This window comes from Terrapene carolina, unplaced genomic scaffold (genome assembly GCF_002925995.2).
Source record: "Terrapene carolina triunguis isolate 2854851 unplaced genomic scaffold, T_m_triunguis-2.0 Scaffold234, whole genome shotgun sequence".
NCBI classification, from domain to species: Eukaryota; Metazoa; Chordata; order Testudines; family Emydidae; genus Terrapene; species Terrapene triunguis.
The window spans coordinates 13,287,962-13,308,344 of NW_020664585.1; the positions used below are offsets into that span (position 1 = coordinate 13,287,962).

At 39.6% G+C, this 20,383-nt stretch overlaps 1 protein-coding gene across 5 annotated transcripts in view; it reads left to right on the forward strand.

Moving 5' to 3' along the window:
* The window catches only part of LOC112119582 (E1A-binding protein p400-like), a 65,867-nt gene that overhangs the window by 32,341 nt on the left and 13,143 nt on the right, over positions 1-20,383 (forward strand). For 3 of the 5 annotated variants that reach the window (XM_026656944.1, XM_026656947.1, XM_024218297.2), the window contains 20 exons: positions 1,018-1,185; positions 5,346-5,440; positions 6,296-6,594; positions 8,225-8,427; positions 8,523-8,692; positions 8,907-9,103; positions 10,465-10,576; positions 11,184-11,327; positions 12,271-12,429; positions 12,707-12,790; positions 13,472-13,606; positions 13,712-13,756; positions 13,847-14,000; positions 15,114-15,355; positions 16,269-16,442; positions 16,673-16,720; positions 17,432-17,568; positions 18,148-18,204; positions 18,308-18,386; positions 19,074-19,268. In XM_026656944.1, coding sequence (XP_026512729.1) covers positions 1,018-1,185; positions 5,346-5,440; positions 6,296-6,594; positions 8,225-8,427; positions 8,523-8,692; positions 8,907-9,103; positions 10,465-10,576; positions 11,184-11,327; positions 12,271-12,429; positions 12,707-12,790; positions 13,472-13,606; positions 13,712-13,756; positions 13,847-14,000; positions 15,114-15,355; positions 16,269-16,442; positions 16,673-16,720; positions 17,432-17,568; positions 18,148-18,204; positions 18,308-18,386; positions 19,074-19,268 — 2,897 coding nt within the window. The remainder of the gene's footprint in view (positions 1-1,017; positions 1,186-5,345; positions 5,441-6,295; positions 6,595-8,224; positions 8,428-8,522; positions 8,693-8,906; positions 9,104-10,464; positions 10,577-11,183; positions 11,328-12,270; positions 12,430-12,706; positions 12,791-13,471; positions 13,607-13,711; positions 13,757-13,846; positions 14,001-15,113; positions 15,356-16,268; positions 16,443-16,672; positions 16,721-17,431; positions 17,569-18,147; positions 18,205-18,307; positions 18,387-19,073; positions 19,269-20,383) is intronic. The other 2 variants (XM_026656946.1, XM_026656945.1) reach the window with 2 other exon arrangements.

Here is a 20,383-nt window from a genome sequence, read left to right on the forward strand (position 1 = left end):
GGGAGGAGCTCCTCTACAGCTGCTCCGGAGTCCAGCCCGTGACTTTCCTGCAGCCCTCCCAGCCGCTCGCTCTGCTCTGCCGGGGGAGGGGGGAAATCCCGGACATTTTGAGTGATTTACAAATTCCCCCCGGACGCTATTTTTAGCACAAAAAGGAGGACATGTCCGGGTAAATCCGGACGAATGGTAACCCTATCTTATATGTATATTGTGCAAATAGAATAAAGTAATGCTTTAATTAAAAATTAAATACACAGTCATGTGGAGCAAAATTCAAGTAATCTTTAACCTTGTTTCTGCAACATTACTTTTTAACCTCTCCATTATAAACTAATGTGTGTCTGTTTTAACCCAGCAACTGCTATGTGCAGAGTACATGGCATACAATAGTCTTGCTCTGAAACAGCCCCTCTTGGCTCTGGTTATGGAGGTTCTGTGGTTTGTGAACTCCCAAATTCCGGGGAAATTTGCTCAGCTGCAAAAGAAGAGGCTTTAATTAGGCCCATGAAGTAGATGTAATTGGGGAGGGAAGGTGATGGGCTTATCCTAGTTTTAGAATGATTTAACCTATGAGGTTCCTTTCCTAAGTGGTGATATTTCTATATGTAACTTTGAGAAAATGTAGGTGGTTGTCCTCACAGCAGAAAATCTTAAATTTTGAATCCAGTAAGTAAATTAGATATACAGCAAAATTAAAATAAAAATATTGTATATTTGGGGAAAGATATTACATAATTGGGAGTAAATTTAAAAACAAATACATAGATTTCTGATACCTTGCTGCTTATTCCTTCTGGCGTGTAAGGAAATGAGGTAATTTTAAAACTTCCTTTGATTAGTTTCAGATGAATAATTCTTGCATTAGATGAACAGTACCTTTGTGTTCAATCACTTGGAATCAGATATTCCCAGCAGGGTATGCCTTACCTGTTGCAGTAATACACCCTGCCGGAGAAGCCTCTTGGCTCTTCTGTCTTTTGCACTGACTCATTTTTTTCATTTAACTCACAATTGCAGGAAGTGTTCTTCAAATTGTTTCGGCTCCAGGCCAGCAGTACTTGCGGCCTCAGGGCCCAGTTGTCATGCAGACAGTCTCTCAAGCAGGAACTGTTCAAAATGCTCTGAATGCTTTGGGAAACCAGCACCAAGCAGGTGTGCCAACTTCTACAGCAGTAACGCAGCAAGGTAGGTGCTCTGTCGTGAAATTATGTCTCCAGTTTGACATCTACCTAGCAAAATTGCTTTTTATGTATTTCAAGTTGCTTATTAATTGGTACCAGGTAATTGTCATTGTTAATTCAGAAACATGGACTAGCTAACTGATTGAGCTATTTTGTTCTGCTTAAGTGGCGGGGATTGAGTTACCTAAACTGGAAACGAACACAAATCTTTAAACCAAAACAGAATGGAAAAAATGCATGCTTCAGAGAGGTTGAGGCTGCACTGTGTATTCAAAATTTCTCTTTTCAAGCTGTCTCTAAAACCCAATTGCCCTGGATAGTAAAATGTAAGTTTTAAAATATTTGCCACTTTTCAAAGTAGAATCTAGGTGCTTATTTTTTACTACAGCAGATGCTCTTAATAGCAATCCTGATATTAGCAAATTCCAGTTAGTAGCAACATTTTGCTGGGAACCAGTGCCGTCCCATTGACTTTAATGGGTTTAGAGACTGGGAACAGGCATGCTGCTTTATTAACCTTTTTGGTGAAGAAAGGCCCCAGCTGCATGCAGGTTTCTGCAATGTGGAAGCCCCTGCTGGAGTCCAGGTGCTGCAGGCTGGGAGGGGAGGTTGTGGGCAGGGCAAGGTTGTGGGCTGGATTCCTGGTCTTTCCTCAGACACTGGGGGCCCCTGGAGCTGCACAGCACCTCTTCCTGTGCTTGTAGGGCTGTGCCTTGCTCTGGCACTGGGGGCTTGAGTTGAGCACAAATCAGCACTTCTTTCCCTGGCTGCCCCCCCCCATGTGCCGGGGTAAGGCACAGCCGCGAGAGTGCATGGAGAGACACCATGCAGCTCCATGGGCCTCCATCACCCTTGGTCCCCATGGAAAGTCCTGTCATTTGGGCTATAGCCTCCCTTCCCAGCCCGTAGTGCTGGGACTCCCGCAGGGGCTCACCAGCTGGGTGGGAACGTGTACACCCCAGCAGCCCTTTATCTCTCATGTGGGTCCCAGCTGCAGTCAGGTTTACAATACTGTAGCCAGGGAAGGAAGTGCTGGGACATGCGGAGCACTGGCCACAGGCAGGTTTGGAGGACTGCAGCCAGAGAAAGCATGTCCCAGTGCTTCCTTCCCTGGCTGCAGCCCCACAAACCTGCCTTCCACTTATTGACAGCTTCCAGATAATGGCAACTTTTTTTTTTGCTGGGAACTGAGAGGTTGCTAATAAGTGGGATCTATTGTATATTATGAGGGCGTTGGGTAATCTTTTATGTGCTTCCTCTTTCCAGTAGTGACTTCACTAACTGATCTTTTTTTCTGTACTTGCCTTTTCTAGTTGACCTTTTGTTTTCTGGGCTCTGCCCCCTTGTACATACACGTCAGGTGTTTGGCAGCCTTGTTTATAAACATGATCAAGATGTTAACGGGAGAAACAACAGAGAACTGGGTGTCTAGGGGGTACCTGTGCCATTTTGACTTTAAGACAAAACAGCAATTTACTAACTGACAAGAAATGCAGTTATTGGGATTGTCCATTAGAAATGCTGTTTGCTATAGTCACCTCCTAATTGAAGGTCACCTGCGAAATAATAATTAAAAGAAGTCCATTTACTGATCCTTTTTTCATGCATTAAGATGGCTGTGAGGTTCAGATCCTGACTTTTTCTTTTTTGTGGAACTTTTGTGGGGAGAGAGGAGGTAGGGAATGTCCAGTCTTAGGTTGGAAGGTGGTATAGCTTAATGTTTCATCCTCCAGCCGGGATACCACGTTTCAGTGCAATTTCAGTACCACTAATATTGCTAAAATCCTCCAAGAAAAACAGGTAATTCTCAGGACCTTATATTTCCAAAGTAAAAAGCCTAAACATTCTATGGGTTTAAGATGAGAGAAGAGTCCCTCTGAAACTACTGAGGCTACGTTTATATATTATAAAGGAAAAATAAAGAATGACTTTTGTGATTCATCTTTTAAGCACCTATTTTGACTTTCAAGACTTTGCTTTAAATGCTGAGTGAATGCCATTATTGCAGATGATGGGAAGCCATAATTGCTTAGTTTGTGTCTGTATATTGCAAACTTGAATGTATGCTGGAAGCTCAGAGTAGCTCGTTTGCTTAATGTGGAAACATGAAGATGTCCTCTCTTTGATTCTTACAGTTGATTATTCCTCTTAACTGTATAATATATTTGCACCAGATTGGGCTAATTAAGTCTAATTGTTCATTAGTGTATCAATTCTGGGGGAGGGATAGCTCAGTGGTTTGCGCATTGGCCTGCTAAACCCAGGGTTGTGAGTTCAATCCTTGAGGGGGCCACTTAGGGATCTAGGGCAAAATCAGTACTTGGTCCTGCTAGAGAAGGCAGGGGGCTGGACTCGATGACCTTTCAAGGTCCCTTTCAGTTCTAGGAGATGGGATATCTCCATTAATTTATTAATTTATTTATTTATTTATTAATTCAGCCCCGAAATGCAGTGTCATATTGAGTAGCAGGGAGTTTGTACTAATTTTCTACTGAGAGCATTCAGTGCTGGTGAGCAGCGTGTGGTAGGAAACTATACATCTTGCCTAGAAATCAAGAAGAATACAGTGTTGCCACTGGGTGAACGCTATCCTTGACATTGCATGTAGTTTTATTTACATTACTGTTATTGTGTAATATTCTAGTAGCTGATTTAGCTGTTTTGGGAAAGAACTTGCAAACAACTGCATTCATACACATGCTGTGAGATGATTCAAAGGTGTTATACAAAAAGATGTATTAGGTGTATTTTTAATTATATAAATGTTGTGTTTCATTGTATGAATACTGAATTGATATATTTTTGGAAAGAAGAGCTAAATTACTATGAGATCCCTAAGATTATGACAGCATCGTTTTATCTGGCAGGACACTCTTTCTTTTATTTTTTTTAAAAATTGGATAGTTATCGAATTGTCACACTAATACAATAATGTTGCAAATGGCATACACACAAGATCATGAAAGCACCAGGTCTTTGCATAAGCGAAGCAAAACCCAGGCAATGGCATTGCTCAGAAATGTTAATTGTACACCTGCTTAGTCAAATTCAGAAAGACGAAAACACCCTCACGACTTTTGAACACATTTCGTGTTCCTTTACAGGACAATAATTTTTTGTGATTCAAAATATGTAGGGAAAGGGAAGGAACACAGACAAATAATTACATGAATATTGGCAATATATTAACATGTTTGTAACAACATGCTTCATGTAGAGCCAAATTATTATGGCAAAGGTACTTGTTGTGACCTTAGGTTCGCCATCACATTTAAACATCTCTCTGCTGCTTAAATCCTGCAAAAGCAATACACTGCAGATACTAGATGGTAAATGTATAAAAAGAATTGCCTAAATATAAAATCCTAACAGTTAATACTGGCTCTTCCATGTTGCTCTTACCTGAACAAATAAATACACGGGGAAAAATACAGAAAAGACTTACCAAAACCATCTTTAAAACAATAAGATGGTGGCGAATACTTGACAATCCTATAAAGTGAGATTCAAAACTAGGTTTTTTAAACTCAATAGAATAATTTGATATTCCACACTTTTAATCACATGCACTAGTAAGAGAAGATAAATCCCAAGTCCTAGTAATGGAGCTGAGGACAAAAATTAAGGTTATTCAGTACAAGCCCAGTCCAGCTGACTGTAAATCAATTTCTCCTCCTCCTCTGTATTATCTTGTAAACTTAACAACTTTTCCCTTCGGATCTGTCCTGTAGACAAATGAGACCTTCTCAACAAAGGAAAAGCAAGCTAAATGAGCAAAGCGATAGACAAAAAGCAAAGCCTTTTTTTCCCCAAAGAGAACTTTAAATGAACAAAGCTCTTGCAGTATGTATACTGAAGTAGAAGCATAAACAGATAAATTTCTGACAGAAATGAGAATAACCAGGATATGCAACTTTTCACCTCTGTCACTGGTCCTAATCCAACTTGGCTTGCTAGTATTTGATGGCTGTTCAGTGGTCCTTTTGTTCTGCCTTGGGGGCTTTGTTTGTTTTTTAAGCAGTTGGTATGAACATCTGTCAGCTGTTTGAATCCTGACAAGATTGGTACATTGTTGGAATATTATATTGCCTTAAAGACGAGAGGTTCTATACATTATAGATACATATCTGCAGATATACATATAAACACTTGGTTTATCTTTAGTTTGTATTCCAGGTAGAACTGCAGTTACTAACTTAACATCAGGTGACACGGGACCAACATTAAAACCTGCACCTACCCATGGTGGACAATCACAGGTACTTGCAATTATTTTGCAGTGTAAACAAAACTTCTCAGAATTAATATTTTATCAATTCCAAGAGTATGGGAATAAAATTTACAAACTAAATAAGTACAGCTGGAATATATAGCAGTTTTGATTTATAGGGTAGGCAAAACAATTTCTTTCAGTGTTTCAGATTTTGTTTAAAGTTTTGAATTTAAAACAGGCTAGGAATTAATGAAAACGTATTTTGTTACGTAAAGCTCCACAGCAGTGAATGGATTGCTTGTGTGTATTGGCAGACAGGATATTACATAGTAAATAGATCATAAGTATGTAATAATGCACAGCGAGACACAATTTCCTCCGGTTGTGGAAACAGTTATGAGAACCATCAAATTCCCTGTATGTTCTTAACATGGAGGAAGCTTAGAAATAGATGAATTTTTTAAAATTCGTTTTAGAAAAACCCATAAAAATATGGGGAGACAGCAAACTTTTATGCAACTTTTGGAGAAGCCTTCCATAGGATGAATCTGAGGAAATTCATACGTTTATTGGAATGTTCCATATAAATTAACAAAATATTTTTTTATGAAACATTAAAGAAACTTTAAATTAACAAAAGCAAGGAAATTCAAAGTTATGATGGAAGTGAGCCTTTTAACTAGAGATGAATTTAATTGTGCTCTTCAAATTGTACATTAAATTTTAATCCTCTAGCAGTTGGACCCAAGTAGCTGTACCAATTTGGCAAGTGAATGATACAAAACATCATTTATCTCTACTATGTTGTTTTAATGTTTACAGCTTTGTTCTAAAGTAACTCATGCTCTTGTCATCCTCGTTATAAGCAGCACATTTTTTTTGTCACTTTTTCTTGGCAAAGGAATCATTTGAAGAAAAGAACAGGCTTCTGAAGGAGCGCCTTGACAGAATATTTTCTGGCAATGAGCGCCGTTGTTCCAGAGCTCCAGTGTATGGCAGAGACTTGTTGGGAATTTGCTCTTTGATTGGTGAAAGAAAGGTCCCGCAACACTGTTCCACTGGGGACAATAAATGGAGGTGGGCTGGCTTTGTGAACTGTTACCTTTCTTTGAGTGCCTCTGAAGGCCCAAGTGATCCACTGCACGACCTGATCCTGACATCAGATCAGCAGCAGGAATCCCTAATGGATGTTGTTAATAGGTAATTTGTGAATTTCATGATTATGGATTTCTACTAAGATTACTAATTTCTAAGAGTTCTTTTCAAACATCTGTAAAACTGCCTTTTCCTGTTCATAGCTTGTTTATTTTAGGCCATTTAGCATTGCAGTAGCAGATGTGCATTACAGTAACCACTACATTTTTCTTAATGTCTGAGTTTAGAATCCTTTGTTGTTTATAATTGTCACTGTCTCTTATACGTCTGAGTGTCTTCTGTGTTTCAATTAAGATATGAGAAGAATTTCTCAACATATGAGCTTTCAGATTGCTCTCTAGAGCAAAATGAGTGCAGTTTTCCTCAAAACCCACAGTGCAAAGGAATTTGTTAGAGAATTTCAAACTTCTTTTGAATTGCTTACAGTAGGGTTTGTACAGGTGGTGCTGTTTCTTAGCAATGTCTGAGCTGCCATTCTTTGGCACGATGGAGGATTGATTTATGCATGGACTGTCAAGTCTCTTCTTTGGAGAGCAATTGAGCCATTGCCACTGCCAGGAAAAATGCTAGTTTCAATCTCCTGTGCGTGGAATAAACATCTGTTTTTTCTCTTACGGAAATTCATTCAACTGCCGCTATTCATCAATAGGGCCCTACCAAATTCATGGGCATGAAAAACGCGTCACGAACTATGAAATCTGGTCTCCTCCCCGTGAAATTTGGCCTTTTGTGTGCTTTTACCATATATGCTACAGATTTCACAGAGCAGACCAGCGTTTCTCAAATTGGGGGTCGTGACCCAAAAGGGAGTTACAGGGGGGGTTGCAAGGTTACTTTAGGGGAGTCGCGGTATTGCCATCCTTACTTCTGCACTGCTGCCTGCAGAACTGGGAGGCCGGAGAGTGGTGGCTGCTGACTGAGTGCCCAGCTCTGCAGGCAGCAGCGCAGAAGTAAGGGTGGCAATACCGTATCATGCCATCCTGACTTCTGCACTGCTGCTGGTGGCGGAGGTGCCTTCAGAGGTGGGCTCCTGCCAAGGAGCCGCCGCTCGCCAGGTACCCAGCTCTGTAGGCAGCGCCACTGCCAGCAGCAGCGCAGAAGGGTAGTAGTACCGCAGCCCCTCCTGACAAAAATCTTGTCCGTCTCCTCTCCCCCCCCCGCCCCCAAACTCCTTTTTGGGTCAGGATCCCTACAATTACAACACCATGAAATTTCAGATTTAAATAGCTGAAATTATTAAATTTACTATTTTAAAAATCCTATGACTGTGAAATTGTCCAAAATGGACCGTGAATTTGGTAGGGCCCTACTCATGAAATATTGAGTAGAAATTAATATTTAGATTTGTAGACCCTGATCCTGCAAACAGTCTGAGTACTCATGGGAGTAAAGTTCTCAGTCTACAGGCTCAAGGCTTTAATCCTTTATTGTTTTATTGCAAAATATTATTTTGTAGCCATTATCCGGATTGGTCCACAAAAACTAATTAAAACATTTTACTCTTTGAGACACCTATAATATTTAGTAAGACACACACAGAATTGCGAGGCCATCTAGGTAATGGTGTAAGAATGGGATTACCCTGGGATGCTGAAAGATGACTGCTAGAATTGATCACTTAAAAGTGCAGTTTCTTTGCCTCCTGCCTATTGAAATAGTTCTGCTGCATTTTCAGGACTCGCTGTGTGTTACCAGCTGCAGTTGCTGCTCCCCCATGTTTGTATGTAGCAAAACCTCCCCCTTCATATAGTCATAAGATGAAAGTCTTCAAGCACAATCTTAAGGAGAAGGCAACTCCATATTTACATCAGCTGCACCAGATTACAACTCCACGCTTACTACAGTTCCCTGACCTCCGACTGGTGCAGTATGATTCAGGTAAAGGAGAACCTGTATTACACAGATCTGCTTCCTCTGGCAGCAGTTGAATGCTGTGTACAAAGTCTTTATAATCTCTTCTCCCTAAAACATAGGAAAGTTGGAAGCTCTTGCTGTCTTGCTTCAGAAGCTGAAAGCCGAGGGACGCCGTGTGCTGATTTTGTCACAGATGATTCTAATGTTAGATATACTGGAGCTGTTCTTGAACTTCCATTTTCTCACATTTGTCAGAATTGATGAATATGCTAACCATGAACAACGTCAGGTAAGATCACTTTATCTGTTAACTACAGATATAGTTGTGATATACTTCTAAATTTTAATTTTGAGCACTGATATATGAAGAGGAAACCTGCTTTGTCATTTCAAAATGAATGAGAAATCTAGATTTTGTTCAGTTTTCATTCCATCAGAGTGAGTGTAATCTTATTTCAGTATTGGTTTATGGTTCTGCTTACCAATTTTTCCCCCCGGTCTAGGAACTGATGAAAAGTTTCAACAGAGACAAGCGCATTTTCTGTGCCATCCTTTCCTCTCACAGTCGTTCCACAGGTGTCAATCTTGTGGAGGCAGACACTGTCGTATTCTATGACAATGATTTAAACCCAGTGATGGATGCAAAGGCTCAGGAATGGTGCGACAGAATTGGGAGATGCAAAGACATCCACATATACAGGTGACTGTTAGACAGAGCAGCCTTTTCTATAGCATGCTCTAATTTAAAATTAAAACTTAAAACGGGAAACATTGCTTCTATGTGATTTAAAATTCAGATGGAAAAAAAACTTAATTTTTCAGCTAATTAAGGAAGTCAACCAAAATACTAACTAATATATTTGGTGTCTTGTAACTGTGTTGGTCCCAGGATATGAGAGAGACAGGGTATGTGAGGTAATATCTTTTATTGGACCAATTTCTGTTGGTGGAAGGTGGAAGCTTTTGAGCTTCATGGAGCTCTTCTTCAGGTCTGGGGAAGGTAACCATTGTGTCTGAGCTCAATACATATAGGGACAGATTGTTAAGCATAAGAGGTTCACACATGATGTAGAAGACCACTTAAAATGAAGTGCCAGCATTTCTGTGAAGCTCAAAAGTTTGTCCCTTCCACCAACAGAGGTTGGTCCAATTAAAGATATTACTTCACTTACCTTTCTCTCTAATTAACAATATAGTCTGTCTTAAAAACAATAGATTTTTTTGAAACATTTATACTGAAGTGTTCTGTCTTTTAATTTTTCTAGATGAATTACTATCCTTTGTAGTTTTATAATGGATGTGTTTGGGTTCCCCTCAGGGAAAATGTTACAGTAAGATAGGACTGAGGGCAAAAAATCATAAATAACAATTGACACAATGTAACAATGCTCAGGGTAGAAACTCCTAGTATAGATTCTTTCTCTAATGTTTATTATTAAATTATGTTTCACAAATGCTGTTGTTTTTTGTTATTTCTAAATAATGACAGTTTTATTAATGATAGCCCACCCTTTGTGATAAATCTAAGACAAAGTAAACATGATGTCAAGGGCTTGTCTAGGTCTAGACCAGGATAAAAGGTGTGTCCTTAAACTGTGTTAGCTAGTATGTTTTAACTAGCATGTTTTGCAACTACACCTCTACCTCAATATAATGCTGCCCTCAGGAGCCAAAAAATCTTACCGCGTTATAGGTGAAACCGCGTTATATCGAACTTGCTTTGATCCGCTGGAGTGCGCAGCCCTCCCCCCCCCCCTCCCCCGGAGCTCTGCTTTACCGCGTTATATCAGAATTTGTGTTATATCAGGTCGCGTTATATCAGGGTAGAGGTGTATAGTGTATTTATGTGTAAAATACAACTTGCCTTGTCTACACTAGAGTTTTAAAATACGTTAGTTAAAATGTGCTAGCTAACACTGTTTAAGAATACACATTTTATGCTCCACTAGACAAAGCCCTACAAGTTCAGCTTTATTGTTCATGGTGGTGGCTAAAATTCTTCTTTGATTTCTGGAAACCATTGTGAGAATGGTATAACAAATTCTCTGTCATTTTTTCTAGGCTTGTAAGTGGTAATTCTGTGGAAGAGAAGCTTCTGAAAAATGGCACTAAGGATTTGATCCGAGAAGTAGCTGCTCAGGGAAATGACTATTCCATGGCCTTTTTAACACAGGTACTTTTATATTAAGATTTTTTCATTTTTTTTTCCCCAAGAGATTTCTCGTAATTGATATGATATATGGATCATAAAGTCAAAGGTTTAGTAGAAATTTATTTAGATTGGTATTTGAGTTAAGCAATCAGTAAGTCTAATATATGTCTAGTTAATACACTGTTCTTAAGATATATTTGGGCCACCTAGTGGCCTGATAATATACTACTGTGCTCAAGAGCTGGGTTTGATTTCAGCCTGGTCTCTTACCCATTGATATAATTCTGTGGAGCTTGAAAGGATAGAAGTGGCAATATATAGCTTTGAAAATGAGAATATAAAGTGCAGGCCTGGGAAATGTGAACTGTGGGCTCTTCAGAACTCCCTTACAGTACACTTAGTATACAAAGTACACTTATCCTTCTCTACCCTCCTCTGGCAAAAGTGTACTGAAGAGAAAGGAAAATCTTTCCAGAAATATTGTTAGAAAAGTTAAAGGTTTCTCTCTTAACTAAGATCCTACTTATAAGCTCCATTTGCCCCCAAAGTTAACTCTGAGTAACATCAGAAATTGAAATAATCTTGAAGAACTTAATGTACTTTTTTTCCCCCCTGCCCTTCTACCAAGCAAACTATCCAGGAGCTGTTTGAGGTTCATTCTCCTATGGAGGATTCTGGTTTTAGAGTGAAAGCAGAGGAATTTGTGGTACTTTCTCAAGAGCCCTCTCCAGCAGAAACAATCTCACCCAAGGTTGCAAGACCTTTTATAGAGGTAATTGCATAACAAATTTGTCTTAATGGGCATCAGAGGACGAAAGGAGAAAGTACAACAGTATGAGTTGAGTCTGAAATGTCTGCCTTAACTTTTTGAATTCTAACTTTTTAATTCCATTGTTTAGCTTTTTTGTATAAAATTTTCTTCTGTTTTAGCAAAGTTTATAAAACATATATAGCTGAGTATTCCGTTGGAGCTGTTTGGTCTCTTTGCTGAATACATACGTAAATATTTATTGTAAAAATTTGCATCATGTGTATGGCCTTTTTTTTTAAAACATATTCAGAATGTAATCAGTGGGATTTCCCTACCTGACCTGTGTGCATGATGTGCATTAACACTAATGGGAGATGAACGCATGCACGGAGAGCAGAAATACCAAAGTACTCCTTTTAATAGCCCTCTGCAAAAGTAATTCTTAATTCTCCCTCTACCTTTTTATAGTAGTGTGGCTTTTTATTTAACCAATTTCTTCAAGGTACTAGAGCAATTGGCCTATACAATAAATTAATTGCTTGTTGTCCTCTGAGTTTGAAACCAACTGGTATCTTGAATTATAGGAATAAGAGAGCCAGTTTATTAATGGTTGAAAGTAATTTTTGGAAATATTTAATTTTTTTAATGCCATTATAGTGTGTGGTGTAGGGAGGGCAAGTTTAATGGCAAAGTAGACAGGATGTATATTGGTATAGTTTTCATTCAAAATAATTGATATTGGGTGTGGGTAGGGCTGTGCCACTATGACAGTACTTAACACTTTTATTGTGAAAGCATGTACTTGTGTAAAGTTGTGGCTTTATTTACAGTCTTCAGGTTGCTCGAAAGCTGATTGAAGTTCATGAAAATCTTTCCATCGACTTCAGTGGGCTTTGTGTCAACCCTTTGAAGCATATTTTTGTAAAGGTATATTGTATCTTTTAAAACCTCCATTTTTTTAAAGGCTCTCAACAGCATTGAACAAGAAGATGAAGAGCCAAACAAACATGTACAAGAAGCAGGAGCAGAATCAAGCATAGAACCTTTAATTTCAGAACTGTATGAGCCAAAGTACAATGAAGAGCCCTCGCAGTTGCAGGAGTTAGTTGCTGTTGTGGATCAGGTACCTTGACTTTCCATACACATTTTCTTAAAACAATTGGGAATGTTTAGTTCAAAAACTTCAACTTTCTGCACTCTGACCTTAGGAGCAGCTTTGCTTTCTAAGAGCCTGATACTGCTCCTGTTGAAATCAGTGGCAAAACTCCAACTGACTTCCATGGGGCATTACACCTTAAACAAAGGAGGTTTATTTTAAATGACAGCTTTGGTAACCCCTGTTTGCATTGTAACTTTGTTATCCTGAGCAATAACTGTCTTCTCCTAATGTGTTCCCTTAGCTTACTCCAATTGAGAAGTATGCTTTGAATTATTTGGAGCTCTTCCATGTTTCCACTGATGAGAGTAAACCAAGAATAAGTGAGGTAAGATATCAATGAATACACATTCTCATATACTTCTGCAGTTCATACCAGCAGAGATACATCTTCAGTATGAGTGAAAAACCCTCTGAAGATACTGTTATGAGCCTTGGCACCATAGTATCTAAGCACCTCACAGACATTATTGAATTTTTCCTCCCAAGACCCCTTAGAGGTAGGCAAGTATTATTCTCATTTTACAAATGAGAAACTAAGGCAGGGACATTCACATGGCCATGGTCCTGCAAACACTCATGTATGTGCATCACTTGAAACATAGGAATAGTCCCATTGACTGCAAAGGGATTGCTTATTTGAATAATGTTGAGCATATGCATAAATTGCAGGACTGGGGCACAACTGTCTTGCTCAAGGTCACATGGGATGTCTGACAGAGCCAAGTAATGAACCCCAGATCTGAGCTTATTTATTCGCAGGCTAACCCAAATGATCCTTTTAAACATCAGTGGGGAGCAGAAAACCCCTTATTAAATTTTCATTAAAGAAATTTTGTTAAAAAAAAATGCAGGTTATAATGTTTAAAAAGTGCTCTACCTGAAAATTAGAAATTTCAAAAGAATTTGCCCATTTCCCAAAATGCAAGTTGACATTGTCCCTGTAAAGATTTTAGTCCATCAGGTAGTACTGTATAGAGTTTTATAAATGGACTGAGTTGTCACTTAGGTGGAATTGAAAGCTTCAAAAAAAGCATGGGAATTTTATCACATGAAGGAACTGAAAGAAAAGGAGGAAAAAATGCTTTGGGAAGATGAAGAGGAGGAACTACTTACCTACACTCGGGAGGATGCATACAACAAGGTAATGACTTAGAGATTGTTGTGTCACTTAATAGCTATTCATTCTTGGTGTTACGCAGTCAGTTCACTGGCATTGTTTGAACTGTTGTCTCTCTTTGCTTTATAGGAATATGTCTACGAAGGCCCAGATGGACAAACAGAAATAATGCCTGTAAGTTATTTAGGCTTTAATCTCTTTGAAGAGAAGAAATCTGTAGTTAGTTAACAAATCATAATGACATGTTAACTCTGTTTTGTGCAGCTTTGGACTCCCCCTACCCCACCTCAGGATGACAATGACATCTACATCGATTCTGTTATGTGTCTGATGTATGATACCAACCCAATTCCAGAGTCTAAGTTGCCCCCAGTGTACGTCAGGAAGGAGCGTAAGCGACACAAAACAGATCCATCTGGTAAATATTTGGTTCAAAAAAGTTCTGAGACTTAGCAGCAGAAGGCAAAATTAAATTTTACATAGTGTCTTCCAACAGCTTGCCCCACATAATCGGTCTTCAAAAAAATCAAAGGGTCTGATCATGCAGTTTTTACAGGCAGGTTTGAAGTGTCTGAAAGTTTTGTCTGTTTAATAGCTGCAGAATCAATTTCAAAACAGGATAGTCTTGAACTATATAACTTGCCTGTAACAGTGTCTCTTGCCACTCATACATTGGGGCTTATTGTTTATTTTAAGATTCCTTTTTACTTTGTCTGTCTTCCTTTTTAGTGTAAACAATTACAATGTCTCATTTCTAAACCTGTTCTTTTAATATAGTAATTAGGCCAAAGTTAATTTGCAATATGCTTAGCTGTTTAAAATGTATCACGTTATTTATAAAGTGAACAATTACAAAAACCACTGGCCATATTAGATTTAGTTAAACCAGTGATACTCAGACAGGCTTGCAAGCTGCAAGTGTCTCTTTAATGTGTCTCCTGCAGCTTTTGCATCGCATGATATTAAAACGCTGTGTAATTTAATTATTAACCGGTCAGAATGCTTTTACTATGTTGTTAATGAATTAAGTTATCAACTTGCAATAAGTTAACAACTTATTTGCTGTGACAATAAATATAATATACACCGCTACCTCGATATAATGCTGTCCTCGGGAGCCAAAAAATCTTACCGCGTTATAGGTGAAACCGAGTTATATCGAACTTGCTTTGATCTGCCGGAGTACGCAGCCCCGCCCCCCCGGAGCACTGCTTTACTGTGTTATATCCGAATTCGTGTTATATCGGGTCACGTTATATCGGGGTAGAGGTGTAGTACCATAGTAAATGAAACAATGAATTCACACTACTATGGCTCTTTTGGGTAATGTTGATCACGGATTTGGCTCCTGAACCACTGAGGTTTGAGTATCACTGAGTTAAACAATACTTTTTAATAGGTAGCCTTTGGTTTAACCTACAGCCATTTGTTTTACTCACAGCCAGATAGTTACTACTGATCTGTATGTGTTGCTTGCCTTAACAAAATGCCCTCTTTTACTATCTCACTGAAGATGGCATCACTTTTCTAGCTGCAGGTAGAAAGAAGAAGCAGCGCCATGGAGAGGCTGTTATTCCTCCTCGATCACTTTTTGACCGAGCCACTCCAGGGATGTTGAAAATGCGACGAGAGGGCAAAGAACAGAAGAAGAACATACTATTGAAACAGCAAACACAATTTGCAAAGCCTTTGCCAACTCTTGTCAAACCAGCTGCTGAGGCTGGACAGGACAATCCTGAGTGGTTGATTAGTGAAGACTGGGCACTACTACAGGTAAGATGAACCCTCTGCTTTCCAGTCTCATTATTTTGCTATAATGTAGTTACTAACTTCGGACATGGCTATTTTCTGACTTTATCCCTGCAATGTTATTTCTAGTTTCGAGGGGCTAGACTGGCACTTGGCAGTCTGTTCTGAGTGAGGGGCAGCACGTAGCTGTGCTGCTACAGGAACAGATCAGGGACCAAAACTGTGACTGTCTGTCACAGTTCTGTGCCTGTTCTCCCTTTGCGCCACAAAGGAAGTAAGCTGCACCAGCCCTTTTCCTGGCCCATCTTCCCGTACATGCCAGATCAGTTGTGCGGGCTAAGGGCTTAGAGAATGCAGCCAAAATTCTGTACATCTGTGTGGGAGGGAGAAGCTTCCATCAGGCCTGGTCTACACTTACCCCCCAATTCAAACTAAGGTACGCAACTTCAGCTACGTGAATAACGTAGCTGAAGTCGAAGTACCTTAGTTCGAACTTACCTCGGTCCACACGCGGCAGGCAGGCTCCCCCGTCGACGCCGCGGTACTCCTCTCGTATAGCTGGAGTACCGCAGTCGACGGCGATCACTTCCTGGTTCGACTTATCGCGTCCAGACAAGACGCGATAAGTCGAACCCAGAACTTCGATTCCCAGCCGCCGAACTAGCGGCTGGGTGTAGACATACCCTTAGATGCTTCATGTTATAACCAATATTGTGACAAGCTTGTGCAGGGGGCGGTAAGAGCACCTTATACTCGATTATTCCTCTGCATAGGAGTACAAGCTGGTTCTCTAAAAGGGTCTTTTGGGGTTAGCCTGAGAATAAGATTTCTTTATGATTAAATGAATGGCCTGACAACACATACAGAAAACATTTAGTTTAGAAGTTTGTAGTGATTTTATTTGTCACCCTGAATTTTGCACCTTTTGATTTTCCAGGCGGTGAAGCAATTACTGGAACTTCCTTTAAACCTTGCTGTCATGTCACCGGCGCACACACCCAATTGGGATCTTGTTAGTGACGTTGTTAACTCATGTAGCAGAGTCTATCGCTCACCAAAACAATGCCGAAACCGATATGAAAATGTCATTATTCCAAGAGAAGAAGGAAAAGTGAGTTTGTTGAATGGTGCATCCTTTTGAATTTCAGTTTGTAGTGTTCTTTTTCTGAACTCTGTAAACACATTTTTCTTAAATATTTCTATAGTATAACTGATAACTTTTAAAAGTATGTAAGAGTATCCTTGTTAGGATTTTCACTTATTTTGTGATTTACTTTGAAAAGAAAAAGCACCTGAACAAAATCTGCCACAAAAGATCTAACTTTCCTTCTTGTTTTACAGCTAATGTACGAAGCTAATCCTAAAAAGAAGACAAAAAGCATTTATAAGGTGTGTATTGGAATTCTTTCCAAATCAAATCTAGACGCTGTGGTATTTAGCATCAGTAGAGGTGAGCAAATGATTCATAGAAGATCTATATTGAGTATTTCTTGAATAGTGAAACAGCAGTTAAAATTCTGACTCTCTTTTTGCTTGTTGGTAGAGTAGATTGACACCAGATTTCAGCACCTGTAATTAGTAGCTAAATTGTAAATCACACACACAGTTTCGTTGTTTCAGCTTAATCACTAGTGAGTATTTGTCCACTTCACAAAAACACCACATAGTTCATCATGATTATTATCATAGTACTTAACATTTATAATAACACATTTCATATAAGAATTTAAGTGATTTAGAATTAATGAATTAATCTTGAAAAACACTTGCGTAGTATAGTATTATCCCCATTTTACAGATGCAGAAACTGAGTCACATAGCTAAGTGACTTCCTCCAAACCATACAGCAAGTTACATGATAGAACTGGGAGTAGATCCAGAAGTTCTGACTTTCTCCCGTTTTCTGACTAGTAGTCAGGCTCATCTCTCATTTGCAGTCGCTGCTCAGGAGAAGCCAAGTACTGGAACTAAAAAGGGTGTTGGAGAGTAACATAGCTTTGTTAGGAGAACTGTGCTGTGGTAATTTTACAATACTTGTATGTGCTATGCATAGCTAGGCTTTTTTAAATGTAAAGGTTTTTTGTTTGTTTTTATTTTTAGACCAAAAATAGTCGTCCGCTTCGTACCAATCAGATCTATGCCCAAGATGAAGGTGCAACCCACACCCAGCTTTATACTAATCATTTTGAGATGATGAAAATGATTGCAGGAAAGAGAAGTCCACCAATCAAACCCCTGTAAGTAAGCTAAATGAAGATATTTCCTATTTCACTATATACTATAGGTGCCCCCAGCCTTTTAAACATAATTATATTCTCAACAACTGTCCTAGCCAAGGACCTTTTTACTTTCTCATGTTTGTGATGCAAACATGCTCACATGCTTTTCTCTTTTGTGTCTCTGTTCTTGAACTCTTCCCATTCCCCCTGTGGCTGTGAGGATGGAACTGATATCTGTTCTTATGTGGGTTTAATTTTAGGTCCTTTTTTGGACAGGGGGCGGCAGTGGGGCAGAGAATACCATTTAAGAAAAGTCTCCACCATACAGCACGTTTTTTCTGCCTAAGCTACAAAAATCCTGAAATCATAGTAATATCTTATGCTTATTTGTGTGGCACCTGCCAGCTACATTTATTTAACGTTTGCTGTAAAAGTCTGTCTATCTTAATGCATCCCTCCATGTATGAGCATTAGTGCTCCTGGGAATGCCTGAGAAACATCATCAGAAATGCAAAGCGTTACCTTACAAAACATATAAAATTAAATGTTGCTGCTAAGGTTTTTTCTCTCCAGTAATGTAATTTTGGTTAATTTCAGACTTGGCATGAATCCTTTCCAGAAGAATCCAAAGCATGCTTCTGTGCTTGCAGAAAGGTGGGTAGTTACTGTGTCTTAAAGGGTTTAAAAATGGCTTAAAAACTGGGGTTTTCTTTTTAAAATGTTCACTTCTAAATTCTTTTACTGCTTTTATTTCTAGTGGAATCAACTATGATAAGCCACTTCCTCCAATTCAGGTTGCATCCCTCCGAGCAGAGCGTATTGCTAAAGAGAAAAAGGTACATCTTATATCTCAATTATATGAACTGACTGCAGTAAAAGCAATCAAGTGTGATGCCCTTCCATGCTGTGCTTGAACTTACCAACACTGTGTCTGTTTGCTATGAGTGGGTAGTTGTAATTTGTGGTCGTTAAACCCATATTACTTCCTTTTACTTTTGAGCTCAGTCTTTTCCTGTTCGATATCCTGCTGCAGCAGTAGCCCACTAATTTCTGTATTCTAAATAATAACAAAATAAAATTGCACTAGAAAATGAATAATGGGAATGTGACATGAGCTGACTTCTAAGGGAAGTTTTCCACTATAGTGGCCTGCACATGCAGTGTTCCAGTCTTCTCTTTAGTTGAGTTTGAACATCAAATTCCTAAACAGGAAGTTTCCTATCGGCCTATCTTAATGTAATAGTATTCACAAGCACCTAGGACTCTCTTTTTTTTTTGTGAGACACACTCAAAAAGCAACCTACTTCCTCATTTGATTGTTGTTCATTCTGTAGCCCCCATTCATATTTTATCCAGTAAAAGCTGCCCTGCTTCATCAGCTAATGTAAGGGCATACTATATAGAGCATACCTGGACGTCGGTTACTAAGCATGTTGATGGCTAACTCCTGACAGAGCATGGCAGGTTTGTTGTATGTGCTGTTTTGAAGAATTTACTAAATGCATTTCTTTTACCTTTCGCAGGCTTTGGCTGAACAGCAGAGGGCACAGCAGCAGACAGGCCCGCAGCAACAGCCAGCTGGCCAGCAGCAAACTCCGCAATCGGCTGTACAGCAAGCACAAGCTCAGCCTCAACCCCAGCCTCCAGCACAGGTAGTTCAGCAGCCGCAGGCAGTGGTACAGACTGCAGTAACTACTGTGGCCAACACGGCAGTATTGGTAAGAAAGGGAAGGCTTGCCGCTTCTGAAGCAGCGACTTCAATTCTTGTGTGGGCACCATCTATGCATATGGTCTTCGTATTGAAAGTGAGAATTCTGATTTGATATAGAGCAGATGGAGTCACAGTATCTTATTAATTTCCTGGATAGGTTGCGTATCTTTGGTTTTCACCCACTCACTTATTAGGATTCCTTGGAGAATTCATGCTAGAATTGAGAGAGTAGGCTGTGGTATTCTCTGTGAAAATGCCATCAACAAGGACATCAGCCAGTACAACTACCTCTTCATCTGATAAATCTGAGCAGATACTGGCATAGTACATGAAAAAAATTCAACCAAATAATTTGGGGAGTAGAGAGGCAAATAAACTTCTTGTTCCTTTGCTCAGACAGTCATGTGAAACTTCTTAGAATGACTTGGGGTCTTTCTCCTCAAGATCACCAGTTCAAGTGTCAGAGACCCTGGAAAATCACTTGATGAAATGCCAGGCTTTCTAGTGCTGACTCTTTCTTCAGCCCATCTGTTTGCTGGATCAAAAGGAAGATGAGAGAAGAAACTCATTTATGACAGTTCTAACCTACTGTATGTGACAGGTCTTAGTTACAGACCAGTTGATATATGTTAACCTATAGAGACTGTAGGCCAGATTAGTTCCCATTGATGTAAGAAGTTGACACCAAGGAGTAATTTTGCCAAGAGATTCTGTTAAGCAGCTCAAAACCAAAAGGTTGTGTGAAACAACGTACGCTCTTGGGTGGGAGGTAGGGGCTGGGGGGGAGAGAGAAGAACTGGTATAGCACACCGTGACCCTGAGCCTGCAATTGGATCCACGCACACGGGCCCATGATATGCTTTCTTAACTTCAGTGGGGCTCTAAACAAGCTCTAGAGCCTATGCCAGTGGAACTGATAATAGGATTGGGACTGATGTTTTGAAGGCTACAGATCTTGTATGTTATAGTTAAGGCTAAGATTATGTCACAGAGGTCGCTGGAAGTCACAGAATCCGTGACTTCCAGTGACCTCCGTGACACTGAGGGCTCCGCAACTGACCTGCTGCCGCTGCTGGCAGGGGTCCACCCTGCAGTGTCTCAGCCGTCGTGAGCAACTGCCCC